The 19,512-nt window shown below is 39.1% G+C and overlaps 1 protein-coding gene across 7 annotated transcripts; it reads left to right on the forward strand.

Moving 5' to 3' along the window:
• The first annotated feature begins 271 nt into the window (after positions 1 to 271).
• ranbp3b (RAN binding protein 3b) lies at positions 272 to 13,031 on the forward strand. Of its 7 annotated transcripts, none has more exons than XM_051376909.1 (17): positions 272 to 361; positions 2,546 to 2,601; positions 3,001 to 3,037; positions 3,132 to 3,209; positions 3,318 to 3,389; positions 6,058 to 6,123; positions 6,312 to 6,404; positions 6,633 to 6,742; positions 7,088 to 7,207; positions 7,587 to 7,687; positions 7,793 to 7,868; positions 7,959 to 8,055; positions 9,255 to 9,382; positions 9,476 to 9,596; positions 10,219 to 10,361; positions 11,410 to 11,605; positions 11,823 to 13,031. In XM_051376909.1, the coding sequence occupies exons 1-17, from the start codon at positions 340 to 342 to the stop codon at positions 11,864 to 11,866; spliced, it is 1,560 nt and encodes a 519-aa protein (XP_051232869.1). In that variant the 5' UTR covers positions 272 to 339; the 3' UTR covers positions 11,867 to 13,031. The 7 variants fall into 7 exon arrangements, with proteins under 7 accessions (XP_051232869.1, XP_051233047.1, XP_051232961.1 ...); XM_051377087.1 differs by having other exon boundaries at positions 9,258 to 9,382; XM_051376566.1 differs by lacking the exon at positions 272 to 361 and adding an exon at positions 400 to 622.
• The last annotated feature ends 6,481 nt before the right edge of the window (positions 13,032 to 19,512 follow it).

Here is a 19,512-nt window from a genome sequence, read left to right on the forward strand (position 1 = left end):
CCTTATCATAGCTGATAACACTTTTAAAATGTGTTGTCATCACAGCATGGTAAACAAGGGCCTGGGGGAGCAGCAGACTATCAAAGCAAACTTTTCCTGTTCCTTGAGGACTGGTTGAAACACGTGTTCAATAAAAATAAAAAATAAAAATAAAAAGCATAAAGACAGCCATGGACAGACAGTATCTTTGTGGCTTTACTTGAGGGGCGCAGGAGATGGCAGGGGGTCGCTCACTGCATCAGCACACGGCGGCAATGTGCTCCCTGCCACTGAAAACATCTCTGCCTCAACTCGTATTATCTGCGCGGTGGGTTGTGGGTGTGTGAGCGTCGAAGTAAAATGGCGGACTTGGCAAACGAAGGTGAGTAAGTGGCGGTATGGGGGGGTGAAAAAAAACAATACGGCTACTGTGCCGCCATAAACGGCGTCTTTACGATGTCTGCATTGTGTGCGACAACCGAGACGAAGCCGCTCGGCCGCACGTTCACGGAGAGTCCAGGTGAATTGTGGCTCCGCGGCGTTCAAAAGGAGCTCAACGTTAGCGAGCGGGCTAACAATGCTAACGGCTGGGCTGCGGGTAATACCTGGAAAATGCCTCGGAACGCCCTCGGAACGCCGCCTGGTATTAGCCGGTTCCCCTCCTAACGCTAGCACCCGGCTATTTATAGTGTGTGTGTGTGTGTGTGTGTGTGTGTGTGTGTGTGTGTGTGTGTTGTGTGTTGTTAAAAGCAAAAAAAAAAAAACATCTAAAGTGTGTGTAAACCCTTTAAAAAAAAAAAAGCTTGCTAGGCCAAGAAAGAGGAGCAGCACTGTGTGACAAAAGGCGATGTGTGAGCGCCGGGCTGGTTTTGTTGATGAAGAAACGTTTAGTGTTCGATTCCCTGCCTTGTTATTTAATGTAGTTAGCGGTAGTTAGCGGGTAGTTTTTGCTTGTGGTTCATTTGGGCGCGTAGAGAGAGAGAGGGGGGGAAAAAATGTCAGCCAGGAGACAATGCTGTTGGTTGTGTCCGCTGCTTCCCTTTTTACTGTCTGTATTCAGTCAGCTCACTCTCTCTGCTTGTCAGGGCGAGGATCGATAAACTTATCGGTGGATTCGTGGTGAATATTGGTGTCGTTGCAGATGACTCATGCGGGGATGGAGCGCATTAGCCAGCTAACTATAGCCAGGAAGCTAAGCTACGCTCGGGGCTTTAGGGAACAACCGGTGGCGCCGACTATTTGCTGGATTGGGTCAGACAGTGTGAACGCTAGCTGGTTAACATAAGCCGGGAACATCTCGGGTTGCTTGAATTTCTGCAATGAGTATCCGCGTTGCATGCCGGAATTTCTTGCATACATTAGCCACGGTAGCCGACTGCACGCCCGCACATAAACACAAAGCTGGATGTTAAATATAGGTCACACAGCGTTTTCATGCTTTCTGTCATTAAACGTGCTTCACGCATAAAAGCCAGCTAGTATTAGAAGTGAAGGGGGTTGCGTGAAGAGAGAGTGAAGGTCGGGTGCTGCGTGTGTGTGTGTGTTGTCGGCTATTTGGCTGTAACCGCATGAATTTATGCCCCGGCAAGGCTCACCACGACAACGATGCTACACCTGCTCAGTGAAAACAGGCCCAACCCAGACAAGGGGTGGGGGGGGGACCTTTTGTCTGCTAACATTATAGGATTACATATCTTACAGAGGTTACAGTGTGCAGGCAGACGCATTCATAAGTGGTGGGGTGAGAAATTATTAGCCTGCTGTGTGATTGCTGTGGTAGGTTGATTATCACAATAGCTTATAGCAGCAGCAGCAGCAGCATCATCTCTGGTGGTTGGGCTGAATAAAATCCCTCTTTTGATTACCAAAGTAGCTGCAGTTGCTGTTTGGCAATGTTGAATGACTCAAAGTTTGATGGCCGTGTGATGCAATAGTATTTGTGTTCATGTTTGGTATTTGAGGATTGTTTATTTCAGGTCAACATAATGTGATCTCATTCTTCCTGGTACTCCTAATGGGATTGCATGATTAACTGTAGTATAGTCGGATCAAGAGTTGATTTCTTCTAACTTTGACATTGTTCAACATTTATAGACATATATTTACTCTGATTTCACGCTGACCCAGCTAAATCTGACATTTAAAGAAACTGTAAACGGTTGTTTTTACCTCACTGAAAGCTTCACCAGAAGTATTTTAAAGAAGGGAGGCACTGTAAGTTTTTATCTGACATACAGTCTGTAAATTATAGGATGTGTAAGGGCTCCTTCCAGTACTTTAGATGGCATCATATGTTAATGCGTGTGGTATATATGTATGTATGTATGAATCACTGTGCACTGGAATTTGTTTGATCCCGTGCTAGATGATTATTACTAATGCACATAACCTTCTAGCTTTATCAACACTCATGTGGTCACTGTTTTTTTTAAGAAGAAAATCAAGGCCTTGACATGAGTAGGCCATAGCCTTAGCTATTTTGTAAACCATGAAAAAGAAACAGATGGGATTGCTATACACTTTAAAATACGTGCTTAGATGACTAGCCTACATCTTCTCTTAACAGACAAGCCTGCCATAGCGCCTCCTGTGTTTGTTTTCCAAAAAGATAAAGCACAGAAGGTAAGTTTCTCTTATGTTATTCAAGTATTTACTGACTGACTGAAACCATATTTTATGATTTTGCAGACCTTATTTGTACTGATATTCAGTCTGGAGGGTATTATTGACATATGGCTGAAGAGTTGTTAAGATCAAGTCATTCAACATTAGCAGAGCTCTTAACAAGGCTTGATGAAATGTTAAAATGTGTTGACATCGTGTTCAAGTACATCTTGCTTGAATTGATACTACTTTTCAATTTCCCCCCATTATTGCAGCTCCAGACTGAATACCACTGATGAGCAAGATGCAACCTAGTTTTATTTGCTAAACGTAATCTTGTTCTTTTAATGATTTGAGTGACCAGGACTACTCTTTTGGGATAAATAAGGACTAAAAACTAATTGCGTTCTCTTGCAGCGATCTGCGGAGGGCTCAAGTGCAGAGGATGGAGAAGGTAAAACTAATGTTCAACTTTATTTGTTTAACATTATCTTTCTTTATTTGTTTCAGCTTGAATGTTATTAATATTTTGTTACCATTATTTTCAGATTCAGATAAAGACGAGGGAAGCTATTGCCCCCCTGTGAAAAGGGAAAGGACCTCATCGTTCCCACCCCCACATTCTGGTAAGGGCACGTGGTGACTAAGCAAAGCATTCGTTTTTTCTTGGTTCTTGCTTGTGGTGTACACATTGATTTGTATGCTGAGTGCAATCCCCGTTTGCTACTTTGCAGTTCCCAAGAACAATGTATTCATGCCCTCAAGTTTCTGCCAGTCTCCAACTGGGAACTCTGACTCTGAGCCAGGTGAGGCATCAAGACCACTATTAGTAGTTTCTCGTAAAAGTTTCAATGGTCAACATGTTTTGTTTTTTTCCCAACAGTTTAAAGAACTAAACACAATAAATTGACTGAGATTGTTAGACAACAACTTTTGCAAGGATTATATGACCAAGGATTTTTTAAACATGTGTTTATGTTTTCTGATGCCATGACATCAATAGTTGCAAAAAAGATGTCAGTGAAGTTTTGCATATTCCCTGCCTGCAAATGCACCCTTGTCATTCTGACCAGCTCTAGTTAACTCGCATGTTGTAATTTTACTTTTTAGCTAGTCCTGTAGGGTCCAGTGTGTAGCATTTAGGAAGGATCTGTTGGCAGAAATGGAATATAATATTCATAGGTATGTTTCCATATACAGTCACCTGCAAACAAGAAACATTGTGTTTTTGTTACCTTAGAATGAGCAGTTTTTACAGAGTGTTGTGGTTCCTCTTCTGTGGCTGCCTTGTTTCTACAGTAGCCCACAACGGACAAACCCCCAAACACTGGCTCCTAGTGGTCTTTTCGCCTTTTTCCCAAGTTTCACGGCTAGTGTAGTTTCTGCTACACACTTTGAAGGCTGAGCTGTATTCATTTCTGTAGTTTTACCGCTAGATGCCACTGAACACACTGGTCCTTTTAAGTGTCTGACTTTATTCATGGTAGGAGGAAAATGTGCAGTTAAAGAATGCTTAACTTAATTACACGGACATGAGTGTATTTCTTCCAGAAATTATTTTATAGAAGTGAATGTAAATTGAAGATGAGTGTAAGTGTAGATTTGACATAAACAAGGAATGTACTCTAATTTGCCTTCTATAGTAGAGCAGTAGGATCGCTGATAGCTGCATCAGACAAAACTTAGTATGTGGGATCTTGCTGGGATGCATTCCTAGTTAAGTTGGACGTCTCTCTATCTGTTCAGGCTGGTGGGTTAAGCTTCTGGTTAGGGTTTGGAAGAGGAGCTTCTCAAAATCCCCTGTAATTCAAAGAATACTCCTTCATTGTGGGAACATTATGACCCAGTGTGACCCATGACTATGCCTGTACATAATGTAGTTCTGTTCTGGATTATAACTGTTTGAACTGCCAAGTTCAGCTAGGAAACAAATTCTAAGTTTACCAGCCAAATTTATGTTGCCAATATTGGGGGAGAAAGAAAGTTGAGATTGATGTTGGTGACGGGAGAGTGTTTGTTATTATAGGATGCCACAGTGTCATGTGCTGGTAGTTGGCTGCAGTTCATGTAGTACCACTGAACAGGAATGGTTTATTAGGAATTTTAAGACAGCTGTGTTTTGTGTTGGTGGGTCTCCGTGCCTTATTCTGTATAGACCATACATATATAATGACTGTTCCTAGGTTAATGTTATTTGTATTTGTTAGAAAGCCACTTTCTTTCGCTTTAAAAAAAAAAAAAAAAGCAGTGTATAATAGTATAACATTTGGGTCTCAGATTTGGCAGTACTAGTCTGTAGGTTAGGTTGAGTTTGGTCCTAAACATGCATATACAGAATGGGTTCAGGTCTCAGTTCCGCACTTGTGCAGACTCTTTGCTGGGGTTTGGGATCCTCTTTGGTTCAAACATGCAGTATTTACTTTATTGCCGTTGGTAGTATGGTGTTGACCATCTCAGACAGAATATTTGTTATGGTTCACCATGTGCATTTAATTGGAGGGAGTAATGCAAAACTTATTAAAATAATTTGCTAATGAGGCGTTTCAGTTATTAATTTGTATGTACACAAATGTACATCACTTAAAACTGGATGAGTTTAATAATGAGTAACACAGCCAAAACAAATAAATATAGATGAAAAGACTCCAGTGGGACTCTAACACTGTAACAGAAATGTATGTTGATTTTGTTATTTGAAGTGTACTTTTTCTGTAAATAATGTCTTATTCAGTTTTTATGCTTTGGATTTGGTCTGTTGAATTCTTATCACCAGCTCAACTGTTTAGAGTTGGCAGGGGTGATGTCACCAGATAACACAGCTTTACTGAGAGGAGGGGGCATCCACTTGAGCAAACAAACATGGCATAATTAATAACCATTTTTAGCATATTACATAAAGCACTTATTTGGAAGTGAAACAACAAAGAATAACACACCAGAACACTTGCATGCAGAACTACAGTATAGCAGATCACCTGTAATGTACCGTACCGTTAAATTGAGGTTAAAAACATTTATGTTTCCTCGTTATTTTTTCATTGCAGAGCTCTGTCTAGTGCCCTATGAACAATGCTGGTTAGTAAAATGAAAAGTTTTTAGAAAAACAAAAGAATGAAAGAAATTTCTTTTTGCTTCAATATTCAGTAGACACTGTAATGAACTTGTAAATCTTGAAGAAAAAGAGGGTGCTTTCGGCTTTCTGCTTTAGCACTGATTAGGGCCAGGTCATGTCAGGCTATTAAAGCCACTGAGATGGAGAGTCAGAGGTAGAAATAGATCAGAGGCCCTAGAGTCCGCCATGTTACTGCACAGGAGTTGGATCATCACTCTTGAGGCTCTACAAGGGTTGCTGTGGTAACGGGGTCTGTGGTTAGAAAGGTGCAAAGACAGAAGGAACGTACCCTTTTATAAGTTTCTGTGTGACTCTTAGATCTTTTTTTAATGTCTGCCTTCTCTTGTGCTCCGTCTCACCAGAGGAGAAGCCTATGGGATTCCGTTTAAAGCCACCGACTCTCATACATGGACAGGCACCAAGTTCAGGTTGGTGTTTGAGATTGGTGACCTTTGTGTAATGTGTTTTTTTCACACTGACTTTGAAATGGAAAAAAAAGACTTGAACTCAGACTTGCACCCTTTATATGACCCGTCTTCGAAATGGAAATGGTACATGTAGACCCAGGACATCTCATTGTGTTTACAAAGTATGAGACAAGTTGGCTCTGTTGCAGGCGTCCCAAGTCAGAAACCCAAGGAACAGCAACGCAGTGTCCTCCGCCCTGCAGTTCTCCAGGCACCGCCCTCTAAATCACATATAGAGTCCAGTGAGTGCAGCTTGGAGTCACCTGCACTTATTAGTTGATACTTATTAAACATTCTCAATAATCGTTAAAATCTTCTTTGTCTGATAATTCATTTGACTTTAATTATTGATAATAGTGCAAGTGCATAGTGTGTTTTCTGCATGTGCCTTACAGACCAAATTTCCTTCAGCACAGTAAAAAGAAAAACAACAGTAAATTATCTTTTGTCTTTTCTGTCTGTTCATTTAGATTCCAGTTGTGGAACCAACGGTGTGAAAAAGTCATCAGATGGTGCACCTGGGACCCAGTCCCTCTTCCTGAACAACACAGAGCACTCAGCCACCCTGGCCAAGTCACTGGTGAGGGCTTGCTAAATCTCTGCCTGTGATAATAAAGGGCTTGGTATTGGAAAAACAATGCCAGTCAGTTCAGTACAGGCTTTGTTTAAGGCATCAGAAAGTGTGGGAAAGTATAAAACTGAAGATTATTTAGAGAAGAGCTAAAGCTTTGTGTTTATTTCCATGCTCCTTTTGTAATGAGGAAGTGTATTGAGTATTCATAAAAAGTGAAGCAAATTTTTGTAGTAATACAGTTGATATCTAACACTTGCTTTTATTTTATTTAGAGCAGTGTTTCTGTAAAGCTGGCATTATATAGAAACAAATATAAAGTTGACCCTGGGGCATTTTTTGTTCCCATTTCAGAAACATGAAAATGAGGAAGATGGAGCAAGTGGTAACAAAGATGGAGGCGGAAGAGAGAAGAAGGAGACAGATGTAGCAATATCTTTTGTGTTTGGTCAGAATATCAAAGACAGAGCAAAGGTGGGTTGTTTTCCAACTTGAGGCAAGAACGTGTGACAAACAAAAAACAGATATACACAGTTAAACGTGGCAGGCAGAGGAGGAGCTGTGGATCGTAAGCCTTGTTATAGTCTACATTTTATGTTTATTTTGTATAACTTTAATGTATTTCTAGACTAACATTTTGATAAGGGTTTCTCTGACTCTGTCTCCTGAAAAGAGGTGCATTTCCTGTGTTGTTTTGTATCATGTTGTGGTCATGATTTTGACAATTTGGAAATGGTGACTCACTCACTCACTTGCTATAGTAGATTTCCCTTTTGTGTGCATTTGTAAAGGTTGTTTTCTGTCATTTCTTTAAGCATAACTCCAAATTTAACAATTTTTCCCCCCCCTCTAGTTGGAAGAGAACAGTACAGAAGACAAGTCAAAGGATGGTGTGCCACTGGACTCTCAAACAGAGGGCACTAATTATTTCTTACAGTACATCTCTACCCCAAGGTAATGAATTTGTGTCCTCCTTTGAGTATTTTTAGCAACTCATCTTCATTTATGATTAACTTCCATCAACTCTCTAATGTTTCTTTTTCTTTCCCATGCTTTCAGTTCAAAAAATGCCACAAACAGTACAGACAGTGGGGCAAAATTTGTTTTTGGGCAGAATATGTCTGAACGAGTTCTGGTGAGTTGAACAGTGAGTTTGCCGTTTGCCATAACTCCTAATAATTGAGCTTTGAACAAGTTCCAATGATCATCTTTGTTGTGTTTTCAGAGTCCCCCAAAGGGTGAGTCCTCAAATGAGGAGAATAAAGAAGTTCCAGCTGCCCCTGTTTCAGAGCCCTCATCACAGGAGACCACCCCAGAGAAGGGTAAAGACACATTGATTATTGAAAACAAAAAATAAAGAAAATAGTGGTTAGAGAGTGACATAGCTACACCCCAGAGATAACCACAAACAAGAAAAACAAGACTGTGAAATAAAATGTTCAACACAACAACATTGAAATTTTAATCCTAACAAATAGTCACTGAAAAATGTCTTTATATATTTGACAAGTTGTGTTAAGTCTTTTGATATTGGCATCACATTTAATTGGGAGCTAGTGTTTGATTAGCACTCCATAAAGAACTGTGGGTGTAATAAATACTACATCTGTCATTTGAGATGCACATTTCATATCACTAGTGATAAAACCCACTAATGTCCTCAAAGATCAAGGCAGTTTTGTAACAATGAACAATCACACAAAATCACATTTAGAATTTGATATGGCAAGAAGTAGGAATTTTGGTATCCTAATATATTTTGACACAAAAGAGGCATTTTATCTTTCCTTTGTCCTTACCATTAGATTCACTGTTTATTTGCAGCAAATGTAAATAACTCCTAAAGAGGAAACAGGTCAAACAGAAATATGTGAATTGAAATTAATTAAGATCACTAGAAAATATCAGCTTGTTTTGGGGGAAAATAATACATTATAAATGTACTGCATGAGTGGATTTAATGAAAATGTTTACAATAATAGAGGCTATGACTATATACTGATTTTGGTTGTCCCTTTACTTTAGAGAATGCCATTTCATTTATTTGGTTTCAATCATGAACTCCTACTTTATATCCCACACAATTGACAGTCTTTTATTTTGTGGGATACACATGAAAGGCTCCACCTCCTAGTGAGATAATGCTGTGCATATATTTTTGTGTTTTGACAGTATGTTTCAGTGATTGTTCTCTTTGTCCAGTGACAGTGAAAAGAAATTAGGCATTTCATAGCTGCTGCGTGCACAGGCATTTCTTAATGTGGGCTTAGAGCTGAAGTGGCTCTTGTCTGCAAATGATCTGTAGCAGTCTGTACACCTCCTGTGTTAATTGATGGGAGAGCAAGCCTAGATGCTTCATGATCACCCTTGAGCATTCGTTTTTTTGTGTCGCTACAAAAAAGTTATTGAAGTGAGAGGAGACTCTAAAACAGAGGCATCCATTTTCGAATTTAAAAAAAATCAGGGACTAAATATTAACAACTGCTACATCCACATTTCTCACCACTGTATCTTATCTCAGCAGTGAACAGCGTGTCAGAGTCTTTGGAGGAGTCTGCAGCAGCTTACACCAAAGCCACAGCCAAGAAGTGCATCTTAGAGAAGGTCGACGTCAAAACTGGAGAGGAATCGGAAAGCAATGTTTTACAGGTAGAAGGCGGGTTCTCTTGATTCAACACATGCACTAAATAAATGTGGCACAAAGCAATACAGTTCTTGTTTGTTGTCACTCTCTTTCTTCAGATGCAGTGCAAGTTATACGTATTTGAGAAGACTGCTCAGTCGTGGATAGAGCGAGGTCGAGGTTTGCTGAGGCTCAACGACATGGCGTCGACAGATGATGGCACGCTACAGTCCCGTCTAGGTAAACACACCTGCAGAAACTAGAAATAAGTAGAAATAAACAGCTTGTTGTTTATAGTTCGCACAGATGCAATCTTTTTATGGTTAAGCGATTTCAGTTTGAAAACCTGAAAGCTTGTTTTTGAGTTCAGTGGTTGTGCCATAAGTCAAGATGAAAGATAACCCCTTTCTCAGTTAAAAAAAAAAAAAAAAAACTTATTAGTTTTGCTTTTCATTTCCATTATTATTACAATACCTGACTTTGGCCACATGGGGGAGCCCATTCCTTTTGTACACACTTCTGAGGACTAGGCACCACAGCATGCTGTTAAATACACTGTATATGTATGATAGTAGAATGTGGAGTATGAAGTGTTTAGTTATCAAAGAAAGAGAAATACGAGAATAGAAGACAAGCTTTCCTGAGAAGGAAATATAGGATCATAGTAGATAACATTTCTTATCATGGTGTTTATGCTAATAAGTGCATGGCAAACTAGGCCTATAGTTACAATTATGGTTGTATACATTTTCTCTTAACTCACAGCACAGATATCATACAGTCAGGTGGACTACAGTAAAACATGTGGCTGCTTGGGCCTGTAGTTCAATTTTGTTGTCTTTTTGTGTTTAAACCCTTCCAGTGATGAGGACCCAGGGCAGCCTCCGGTTGATCCTCAACACTAAACTTTGGCCCCAGATGCAGGTGGACAAGGCCAGCGAGAAGAGTGTACGAATCACTGCCATGGACACAGAGGACCAGGGGGTCAAGGTCTTCCTAATATCGGTATGTATGAAAACATATAAGGGCTTGGGGAAGATTTTAATCTTTAATCTTTCTTCCCTGCACAAATGCAAAGAACCCCAAATATTATTTTTAGCTGTAGAATGTTAACTACGAGATCCTTTAATTAAGTAGAGCATGGACATCTGCTTTAATATAGCAGAAACTGAAAGCTTTCTCGTGATTCATCTGCTGACTGTTGGTACTTCCTGACAAGACATCATCAGCCTGATACCTGCAGGCAGCTGGCTAGCTAGCATTAGCAACCCGGCTATGGGAAGTGACAGCGACCGCAGGTCAGCGAGCAGTGTTTTTTCAGTTGATCGCTTTTACAGAAGTAATAGCTACATTTGCTAAAGTGAGACAGTCCTCTTGAATCACAACAGTCCCATAAACTTAAGCGGGTGCACACGTACTGTAAATATTCACCCTTAGATGGGTGAAAGGATCAGATCCTTTACTTAAGTAAAAGTACTAATATTCCACTTTGTACCTACCAGTACAGTGCGAGTACAACAGAAGCCTTTCCTTGTCTTATTTTCACTATCATATATTTACTGTTGCTGTTTTGCTACTATTGCTTTAATAAAGCCAAAGTATTTCTTATCCGATTAATCGATTATTATTATATTATTATTTAATTAATCGTTGGCTGCAGACCTAGTAAGAAGTATCTGACCTGATTCTGTTTTAAATTTGACGATGCTTTTTTGGTTATTCCAGATAATGTAAATTTCCACAGCACTATTGTTTTGTAGCAGGACTGCTCTCATGCATTTAAATTTCAGTTGCTGCAGAGCTACTGTTAGTGAAATGTAAAACTTCCTGCTCAGATGTTTCATATAAAAGCCCTCCGGTGGCTCAAAGGGCACAGTCCCTCCTTTCAGGTTTGCTTTTAATGTGAAACATCCACATGGAAATTTGAGTTGTACTTCTAAATTGCACTGGTCACATGATGCCAGCGGTCTAATGTAAGAGTATGAATGTTGTGGCTTTTTTTGCCCCTCCAAGGTGGCTGAGTGGTCTCTCTATCTGTGTCTCTTCTCTTTAGGGTAGCTCTAAGGACATAGGTCAGTTGGCTGCAGCGTTACATCACCGTATCTTAGCCCTGAAGAGCAGGGCAGAGCAGGAGCCTGAGACCCCGGCAACAACCATCCCTGAGGCCGAGGTACCGCAGTCCAACGAGGATGACAGCGACGAGGAGGACAATGCCTCTGCCTCAGCTTCAGCCTCCACTCCTGCTACGAGTCAGTGACATTTATTGTTAGTGTGTGTGTGTTTCAACATTCCCTGGTTTACTTACTCTTAAACCAAATCAATGTCATGACTTGTAGGGTTTGTGGGTTGTTTTGTTTTTGCTGCCTTTTGCTTGTCTGTACCACAGCAGCAGTGTTTTGTGATATAAACATTCATATCATTCGCCTACAAAACCCTTGTCAACCTGCTGTCCCGTTCTTTCTGCAGGTAATTCAGAGGGAGGAGAGAGCCAGGCAGCAGGAAGCACATAGCGTCACTCTTGGACAGCCTGCTAAGATGCTGTTGTTGAGGCATTTTGCTGTAGGCATCTCCATGGACACCCCTTGACCAACATGGGTCCTCCAGACCAGTACTTTTGGATATTAGAAGTCTAGCTCCAGGAAAATAACCCCTTGTGCCGGAGTGTCTCACCCAACTCGTGCAGTTCATCTTCTCTGCATTCAGCGTAATATCTGGAGTCGTTTCTTCCCTCCCTCTCCTGTTTTGTGTTTTATTTTTGTTTTCGAGTATTTTTTCCTCTCCCCGATAGCAAAAATAAAGACTTCAAAGCTTTGGTTTGGGACTTTTCTGCTCATCATATTGATGAGTGTAAGGGTGTTTTCCTCTACATTTTAAAGTATGGCACATGTTAAGACTGCAGTTTCTACTTTGGGACCTTTTTACTCACTCTACAGTTGTGCCTCTGGACGCCACACATCCAGAGGAGCTTCATTCAGTGTATTTGACTAGTCATCAGTCAGTTGTTCCTACATTGAGTCCAATCCTCCTCCTACCCCCCCATCCCAACCAGTCCGTGCGTTAGGTTTTGGCAAATGTAATTTATTTTGGATCGTCATTTTCATGAGGCATCTCAACACATATGTGCTGTTTGTAATGGCTAGCCAAGACCACTCAAGTTGTCATTAATAGCAGTTTCTTATATTTCCTATTGACCTATATTATACTGAATAAAAGACTGAAACAATGCAGTTTCTGCTAACGTGAGTTAATTATGTCAGGACAAAAGAGCAGAAGGATTCACCTCAAATTTCTCTCTAAATTAATAAGATGTGTTAGTCATTCACCTTGTTGTTTTTTTTTTAATGATTTTATTTTTGTTTCCAAATCCAAAAAGGTAATTCATCAGTCTACATTCTGCATGTAACTGTTAATTCTTTTTTTTTTCCTTTGAGCATCCCAAGGGTTTACTGTGTTGATACATATTTTTTTATTTTGAAAATATACAAACTTTTTATCCATTTACATTTGGAAAAACATATTGGAATGAAGACTTAACTTCATGTGTGGAAAATTTGAGTGATAACTGTAATACCTTTTGAATGTCATGTACATTTGAATATATCATTTAGTAGCGCACCATGTTTTCTCATCTCCTCCAACTGCCCCCTTTACAAAATAAACCATTTTGGACTGACATCTGGCATTTTTCCTTATGAAACCTGAGTTTCTGTGCAAGATCCAAACTTAAATCCAAATTTCAGAGTAAGATGTCGGTAAGAGTGGTATACTTTGAAATCGCTTGTCTTCTGTAGATTTATTAAATCAAAACCGCAGCCAAAGAAAGGGAGAGCGGTTCATCTGTTCTGTATTCATGTGTTGGATCTGGCCTACAGGTTGATGTATGCTGTGCTTTGAATGCAGTGAGCAGGATTTGGACCAAAACTTACTTCTATACAATATGCATCATGCACAAGGTCATGAATTTGTGATGCATGTACCTATCATAACAGCCTGACACAATCATATGCATCCCAACTAGACCGCTGCTGCTCCCAAACTCCCCTTATCTGACTTTCTGTGGAGCCACAGCGGGAAGGTGCTTTTCTACGCTGTCTCTTGTAAATGACTGCTGGTGTGGTGAAAGTCACAAGAAATAGTTATGACCTTAAATGTTGGGACAGTATTAAATATAAATCTATCTGCATAATTTGTTTTTTTCCTGAGGCCTTGAAACCCTACTACTACACACACACACACACACACAGTTTTTGCCTTGCTATGCGATTTCAAAAACTTGTTTGAGCGACTACTGGAGAAAAACACAAGAAAAATTTTATTTATATGGACTTGGTTATAAACCAAAGTTACACAATGCTTTATGGGAAGAAGACATTAAAAGAGAAGGCAGTGAGGTGTACAACCCACAAAATACAAGGTGTAAAAGAATCAGGAGAAAGCCAGAGAAAACATCAGCAAAAGTATGATGGCATTTAATTTTCAGCCTTGACCTTGAACAGCCGCAAGTCTCTGCTCTGGAAATCTGGGCCTCTTCCCAGGGGTCAGAGGGCACAACAACTCATTCAAATATAGAGAGGCCTGTCCATGTAATGCTCTGTATGTCAAAAGTAAAATTTTGAAATCAATCAATCCTGCAACAGGGAGCCGATGGAGAGAAGCTAAAACTGGAGTTCTCTTGCTGCAGAGTTGAGGACCAGTTAGAAGTCTGGGAAGATTTTCTGAGGCGAGTGAAGAAGGCAATACAGTGTAATAAAAGCATGGATGACTTTTTCTAAATCACAAGGCTGAAGAAGGGTCTGATTTTTAATTAAAAGCAGGACAGAGAGGGATTTCAAATAGAGCTCAAAAGTTAAATTCGGATTAAATTTAATCCCAAGTTTTACTACGATGCTCTGGGCTGAAGGCATGAGGACGCCGCTGTCAATGACAAGCGTAAAACCGACTAACACTGGCAGAGTGTGCAACCTTGATAAATTGATGAGGCGGTGTAAAGCAGAGAGCCCAGAGATTTATTACGTGCATTAATAAATCATATGACACAAGGTTACCACATTTTCTCCTGTCAATACTTGGCACACAAGCACATGAATAAAAATTGGGTTGTGATGGGTTTTTTTTTTTTTTTTTTTTAAAGATACCAACCAAATTTTGGTTCCATAAAGCTCCGTCTGTATGATGTTTTCAAATGAGGTGAGGAGGTTAAAATACTGTAGGTCAGTGGGATCTTAAGCTTGCGTTGTCTTATTACAAAGCCATTTCTTCTACATGTGACTCTAATACTTTTTGGAAGCCTCAAAGGTGAAGCTAAACAGAATATCAAAAGCAAATAGTATTTTTATGTAACTGAATTTTGTTTTTTACTATTTTCCATCCCAGTAATAATCTTACGATCCATTAGATCCATCTCAGATTCCCGCCTTAGTGGTCCTTAGTTGTAACTCTTTAAACTGGGAGACACTGCTAAGGGACAAAACTTGTACAGGATTGTAGTCTGAGTGATTTACACTATGTTTTATAGTCTTAAAGTAAAGGTCAGACACTCCATACAGTTATTTGTATTTTCACAAATATTTACTTCATCTATAAAATGTCAGAAAATTGCCAAATTGCCCATGTCTCAGAAATCCAATGTATTTTTTTCCTTAGATACAACAGACTAAAGCTATTCAATCACAGAAAACAGAGCAAAGCAGGGAACACTCACATTTAAGAAGTTGGCACCTGCAAAGTGTAGGCATTTCTGCATTATGTAATGATAAAATAGTTGCAGAAATTAAAGGTCAAGTTCAGAGAGATGTATTTACCACACTGCCTCCAGCATTGGTTCTGGTTCTGGGAGTTTGTTTGTAGTCAGTTTTTTGAGTCACAAAATATTGGATTATGTTCTTTCAACAGAGCTATAATCTTGTAACCTTGAATTGATTGTCTTAGCCTGCCTTACTCATGTATTGTTCCTATCCTCCCCTGTTATATGAAGGTCCAATTCTCTCTCCCCTTTTTCTTTTGATATGCTGTAAATTCTCCGTACTGTATTATTTTAAAGGTTTTTAGATATACATCTTCCCCGAACTAAGCTTATCTCTAAAAATTTGTTCATTGTGATGAAACCCAAGTAGATGGTGTCACAGTGTATTGGTTTAAATGTTTTTTCCAAATGGTTTTCCTCTGGTGTATTGGGATCAAATTGAGCAGGACAAAATTACCTGTGCAGTTAAAAAAAAAAAACACTCCACTCCCCTTTGTCTTGTCTTTGTTGATTTATGAGGCTTAGAGCCACTCTGTCCTAAAATAAATAAATAAACTGATCCACAAGAAAATAAGAGAAGAGTATTTAAAGGTGGTCTTAACTGTTCAGTGGAAGCACGTTGCATAGTAACGTAACTGTTTATCTCAATCATGTGTTTCCTTTTTATTGTATGCTCTAGGCATCAAGGTCAGCATTATCACATTATCACATAAGCACATAATCAAGATGTGTTGTCATGTGTTGGTAAATATTTGTGGTACAGCAGTAGTTACCAACAAGTAAAGTAAAAACTGTTTATCAAAAGGGAGATGGAAGAATCTTTGTAAGAAGGGGAAGGAGTGTCTCATTTCTTAAGTTTTTTCCTCTTTAGTCATGCTGGCGGCGTGGCTTAAGGGAGGCAATGTCTGTCTGTCGGACTGTGGGTCTGTCTTACTTATGTTGCTGTGAGCACGTTAGCATGCCGGCATTAACATTTACCTCAAAGCACCACTGTGCATAAGTACAACAGTTTGAAGGATTTCCAGAGGCCTGGGGAGATTTGGTGAAACAGGATTCCTTGTGACACCTCGGTTTTGTCTTGGACCCCTTGTGAGGTCTCGGCCCACAGGCTGGAAACCACTGGCATCATCTGATAATCTGTATTAGGTATTAAACGTATGGTTAACATTATCATAAACAGACAAAAATTATGTTTACACTTTGTATAAAACTAAAACACATTGTGTGTATCCTTGAGGTCTAGCAAACATGTTGAATTAATTTTCTTCCTCATCAAACATTTGCAGAGCAGATATTCTTGAATATTTTAAATTGCAGATTGTTGACATCCATGTTTGTTTACTAGGCCTGTTCTTCTTCCCTACCTTACTGCCAGCAACTATCAATTAGCCAAATAGCATGAAACCTGGATGTGACTTGTGCCGCCCACGTCTTCATTTGCATGCATGATACAAACAAAATGGGGCCCCGCTGATAGAACATTGCTTCATAGCGCCACAAGTGGTTGAACACTCCACAGGGTACCTTTAATGTTCTTCAGGGAATGGTAAAAATGTTCATTTTTATTGTTGCTCGAATAAAATGTTCTCCTCTGTCTCTGCACAGAATGAATCTGCATTGTTTTGGATCGAATGAATATTCAGACCGTGTTTTTTCTGCTGATTAAATGCAAATGACACACCATAGAAATGCATTACTTCAGACCAGGTGGAAGCTGTTGTAAAGCGATACCCCAGAGTTACAGCAGCTCCTGAATTTCAGTAGACTTGGACAACTTTCAAGCCTATACATGTCATGATGTCAGAATGAGAAGCACCTAATATGCATTGTTAAAAAAGTAAAAGCCCAGGAATGAACCTCTTATGTCATTACTCAAACAGCTCCTTTTAAGAATTCCTTATGGAAAACAAATTACACCTGTTAAAACTAAAGTCATTCCTCTTCTTCACGCAGCCTGCTCCGGTGTTATAACTCAGAGAGCATTTAAAGGGAGTGCAAAATTAAAATTACCGCCTCAGACGGCACATTTCTAAGACCTGTTATCACCTATAAGCTGAAGCTTGTTTACAAAAGGCAGATTTGTAAATGAGTCACGCAGTCCTCGTTAACTTGGGAAGTGTTGGCAGTTTGTAAGGATAATCATGTCAGAGTGGATTAAGTTCAGAGGGGGAAGTTGATAAAAGATTGTGATGAAAATACTTAAAAGGAGAATTTGTGGAATGCTCGGCTGGAGAAGGGGGAGTAATGTTTTTATACCAGTGAACAGAGGTAAATATCTATCAAAGTCGTACTATATTCTTCCTTCCGAGGAGCTTGGGTAAACAGCAGTAGCCACATAAAAAGCAATCATCAAAACCAAAGTAACATTTATATCATCTCCCATAAAGAACCTCTGATGATTTTTTATTTGTGTCATTTATTTCCTTACAAGGAGACAAGTCATGCCGAAGAGGGCTGGGAAAATAAGAATAACTGCAACATGACTATTTCTTCTATGTGAACATTACAAGAAGCGTCCTCTTCCAAGACGGAAATGTTGTATAAATAAAGTGAAATTAGTAACAGGAACGAATGCCGAGCATGACATTGATTTTAGTCAGAAGTTCAAACCTTACCTAAAAAATAAACAAATGAATTACTCTGTAATCAGATGTGGTTCCACAATACTATCGGATGTTTTGTCTTTTCCCCACATTGATAGCCTGGGAAAATGCATCTGGTGACAACATGCTGAAAATGTCAGTATAATGCTCTGAAATGGGTTGGCTAAGTGCATTTTCTATCCCAAAGACAAAAATGTAAGAAAAGTGCTGAGACAAAAATGAATTCCTTAGCTATATGTCACACATTAAAAAAAATATTCCATTGCTTATTTGCTGCATTTTAACTGTTTTCACTGTTAGTATTTGAAATTAGACTTGTTGGGTCTAATAATAATAATGGAGGAGTCTAGACCTGCTCTATATGAAAAGTGTCTGGAGATAACTTTTGTCATGATGTGGCGCTATGCAAATAAAATCAAACTGAATTGTTTCATTATAAATATTCCTTCCAACCAGGCAAAGCTGGCAACTGCCCAGGGGCCCCAGACTTTTAGGGGACCCAAAAGTTTTTTATTCTTTGTGTTATATGACATCCTGCAAATTTATTTGGGAATATGCACAAATACAGCACAGCATCACCTGAAACAATCAGGGAGTAACTTAACCCCCTGTTTTTACTTAAACACTCACTTCTTATATTATATATTATATATAAGAAGTGCATCCAAACCCAGCTGTGTCAGAATATGATGTTCCTACAAAGGTCCGTAGCAAATTTTTACCCCACGGCCATTTAGCAGGTTAATCCAGCCATGCTTTTGTTAATGTAGCCTTGTAACATGTGGCTACCATCGATCACCTCCCTTATTATATCTTTCCTCACAACAGGTGGTTTCTGTTGTATGTACTCAAATACTGTGGTCTGCTTATACAATTTAGAGGTACTTGTACTTTACTTGAGTACTTCCAGTTACTTCACTACATTTCAAAGGCAAATAGTCTTCTTTTTCCCACACTGCGTTTATTTAAACGTTTCTGTATAGTTACTAGTTACTTTATAGATAAAGTTAATTTAATAATTTACACACATTTTGTATCATCAAGCTTAAATATGATACACGGAACCAGTATGCTTATAGCAGTATACATGAGCTTCACATAGACCATTAAAATTATGCTTACACTTTAAAGTGTGAGTAAGAATAGCCCAATATTATAACAATGTTACACTGTCTGCCTGCACAAGTGCTTTTGATACTTAAACTACAATTTGTTATTCATATTTCTGTACTTTAGCCTAACAGGTAAAATAAAGATCTTTTACTGTCATACAAGTAAAGAATCTGGAAAGAACTCCTTCACTCTCAGTCAAAACATTAGACGTGATATAGATATCCAAAATACTCTTGATTTGTATTCATCTTTTAGTAATTTTTTTTATTATTTTGTTCTATTTATATTACTCATTTAGTCAATCCTATATTTCTTTCAATAAACGTATCATCCATCACATACAGTAACCGCAGTTAGGTTGAAATGTTGTCATTCTTATGTTATTCCACAAGGGGGAGCTGTCATGTGAAAAAGGATTTTATTTATGAAGTTCAGATTAATTAAAGGTGTAAATCACAGCTCAACAGAGGTTCCCGCCTTCGAGAAATCTGAACCCTTTGAACAGGACCATGGAACCGTGTAGATACAAGCAGTTAGAGAGAAACATGTAGATTTAGTTAATTATAATGACTCATAACAATGAGTGTGAAAATGTAAGTGACGTTCTTTGTTTTGTAACTGTTTCACTGTATGAGTACAGTAGAATCACAGGTCAAACCATAATAATTTCAGCCACATCCCAGCCTTTATGGGTCCC

The sequence above is a fragment of the Dicentrarchus labrax genome, unplaced genomic scaffold, assembly GCF_905237075.1.
Source record: "Dicentrarchus labrax unplaced genomic scaffold, dlabrax2021, whole genome shotgun sequence".
Classification (NCBI taxonomy): Eukaryota; Metazoa; Chordata; class Actinopteri; family Moronidae; genus Dicentrarchus; species Dicentrarchus labrax.

Bases quoted from the DNA above. Each gene is read 5' to 3' on its own strand.
- ranbp3b (XM_051376566.1), top strand. From the start codon at position 436: ATGTCTGCATTGTGTGCGACAACCGAGACGAAGCCGCTCGGCCGCACG. The intron at 2,602-3,000 runs GTAAGTTTCTCT...GTTCTCTTGCAG, and splicing joins AAAAAGATAAAGCACAGAAG to CGATCTGCGGAGGGCTCAAG. The intron at 11,606-11,822 runs GTCAGTGACATT...TTCTTTCTGCAG, and splicing joins AGCCTCCACTCCTGCTACGA to GTAATTCAGAGGGAGGAGAG.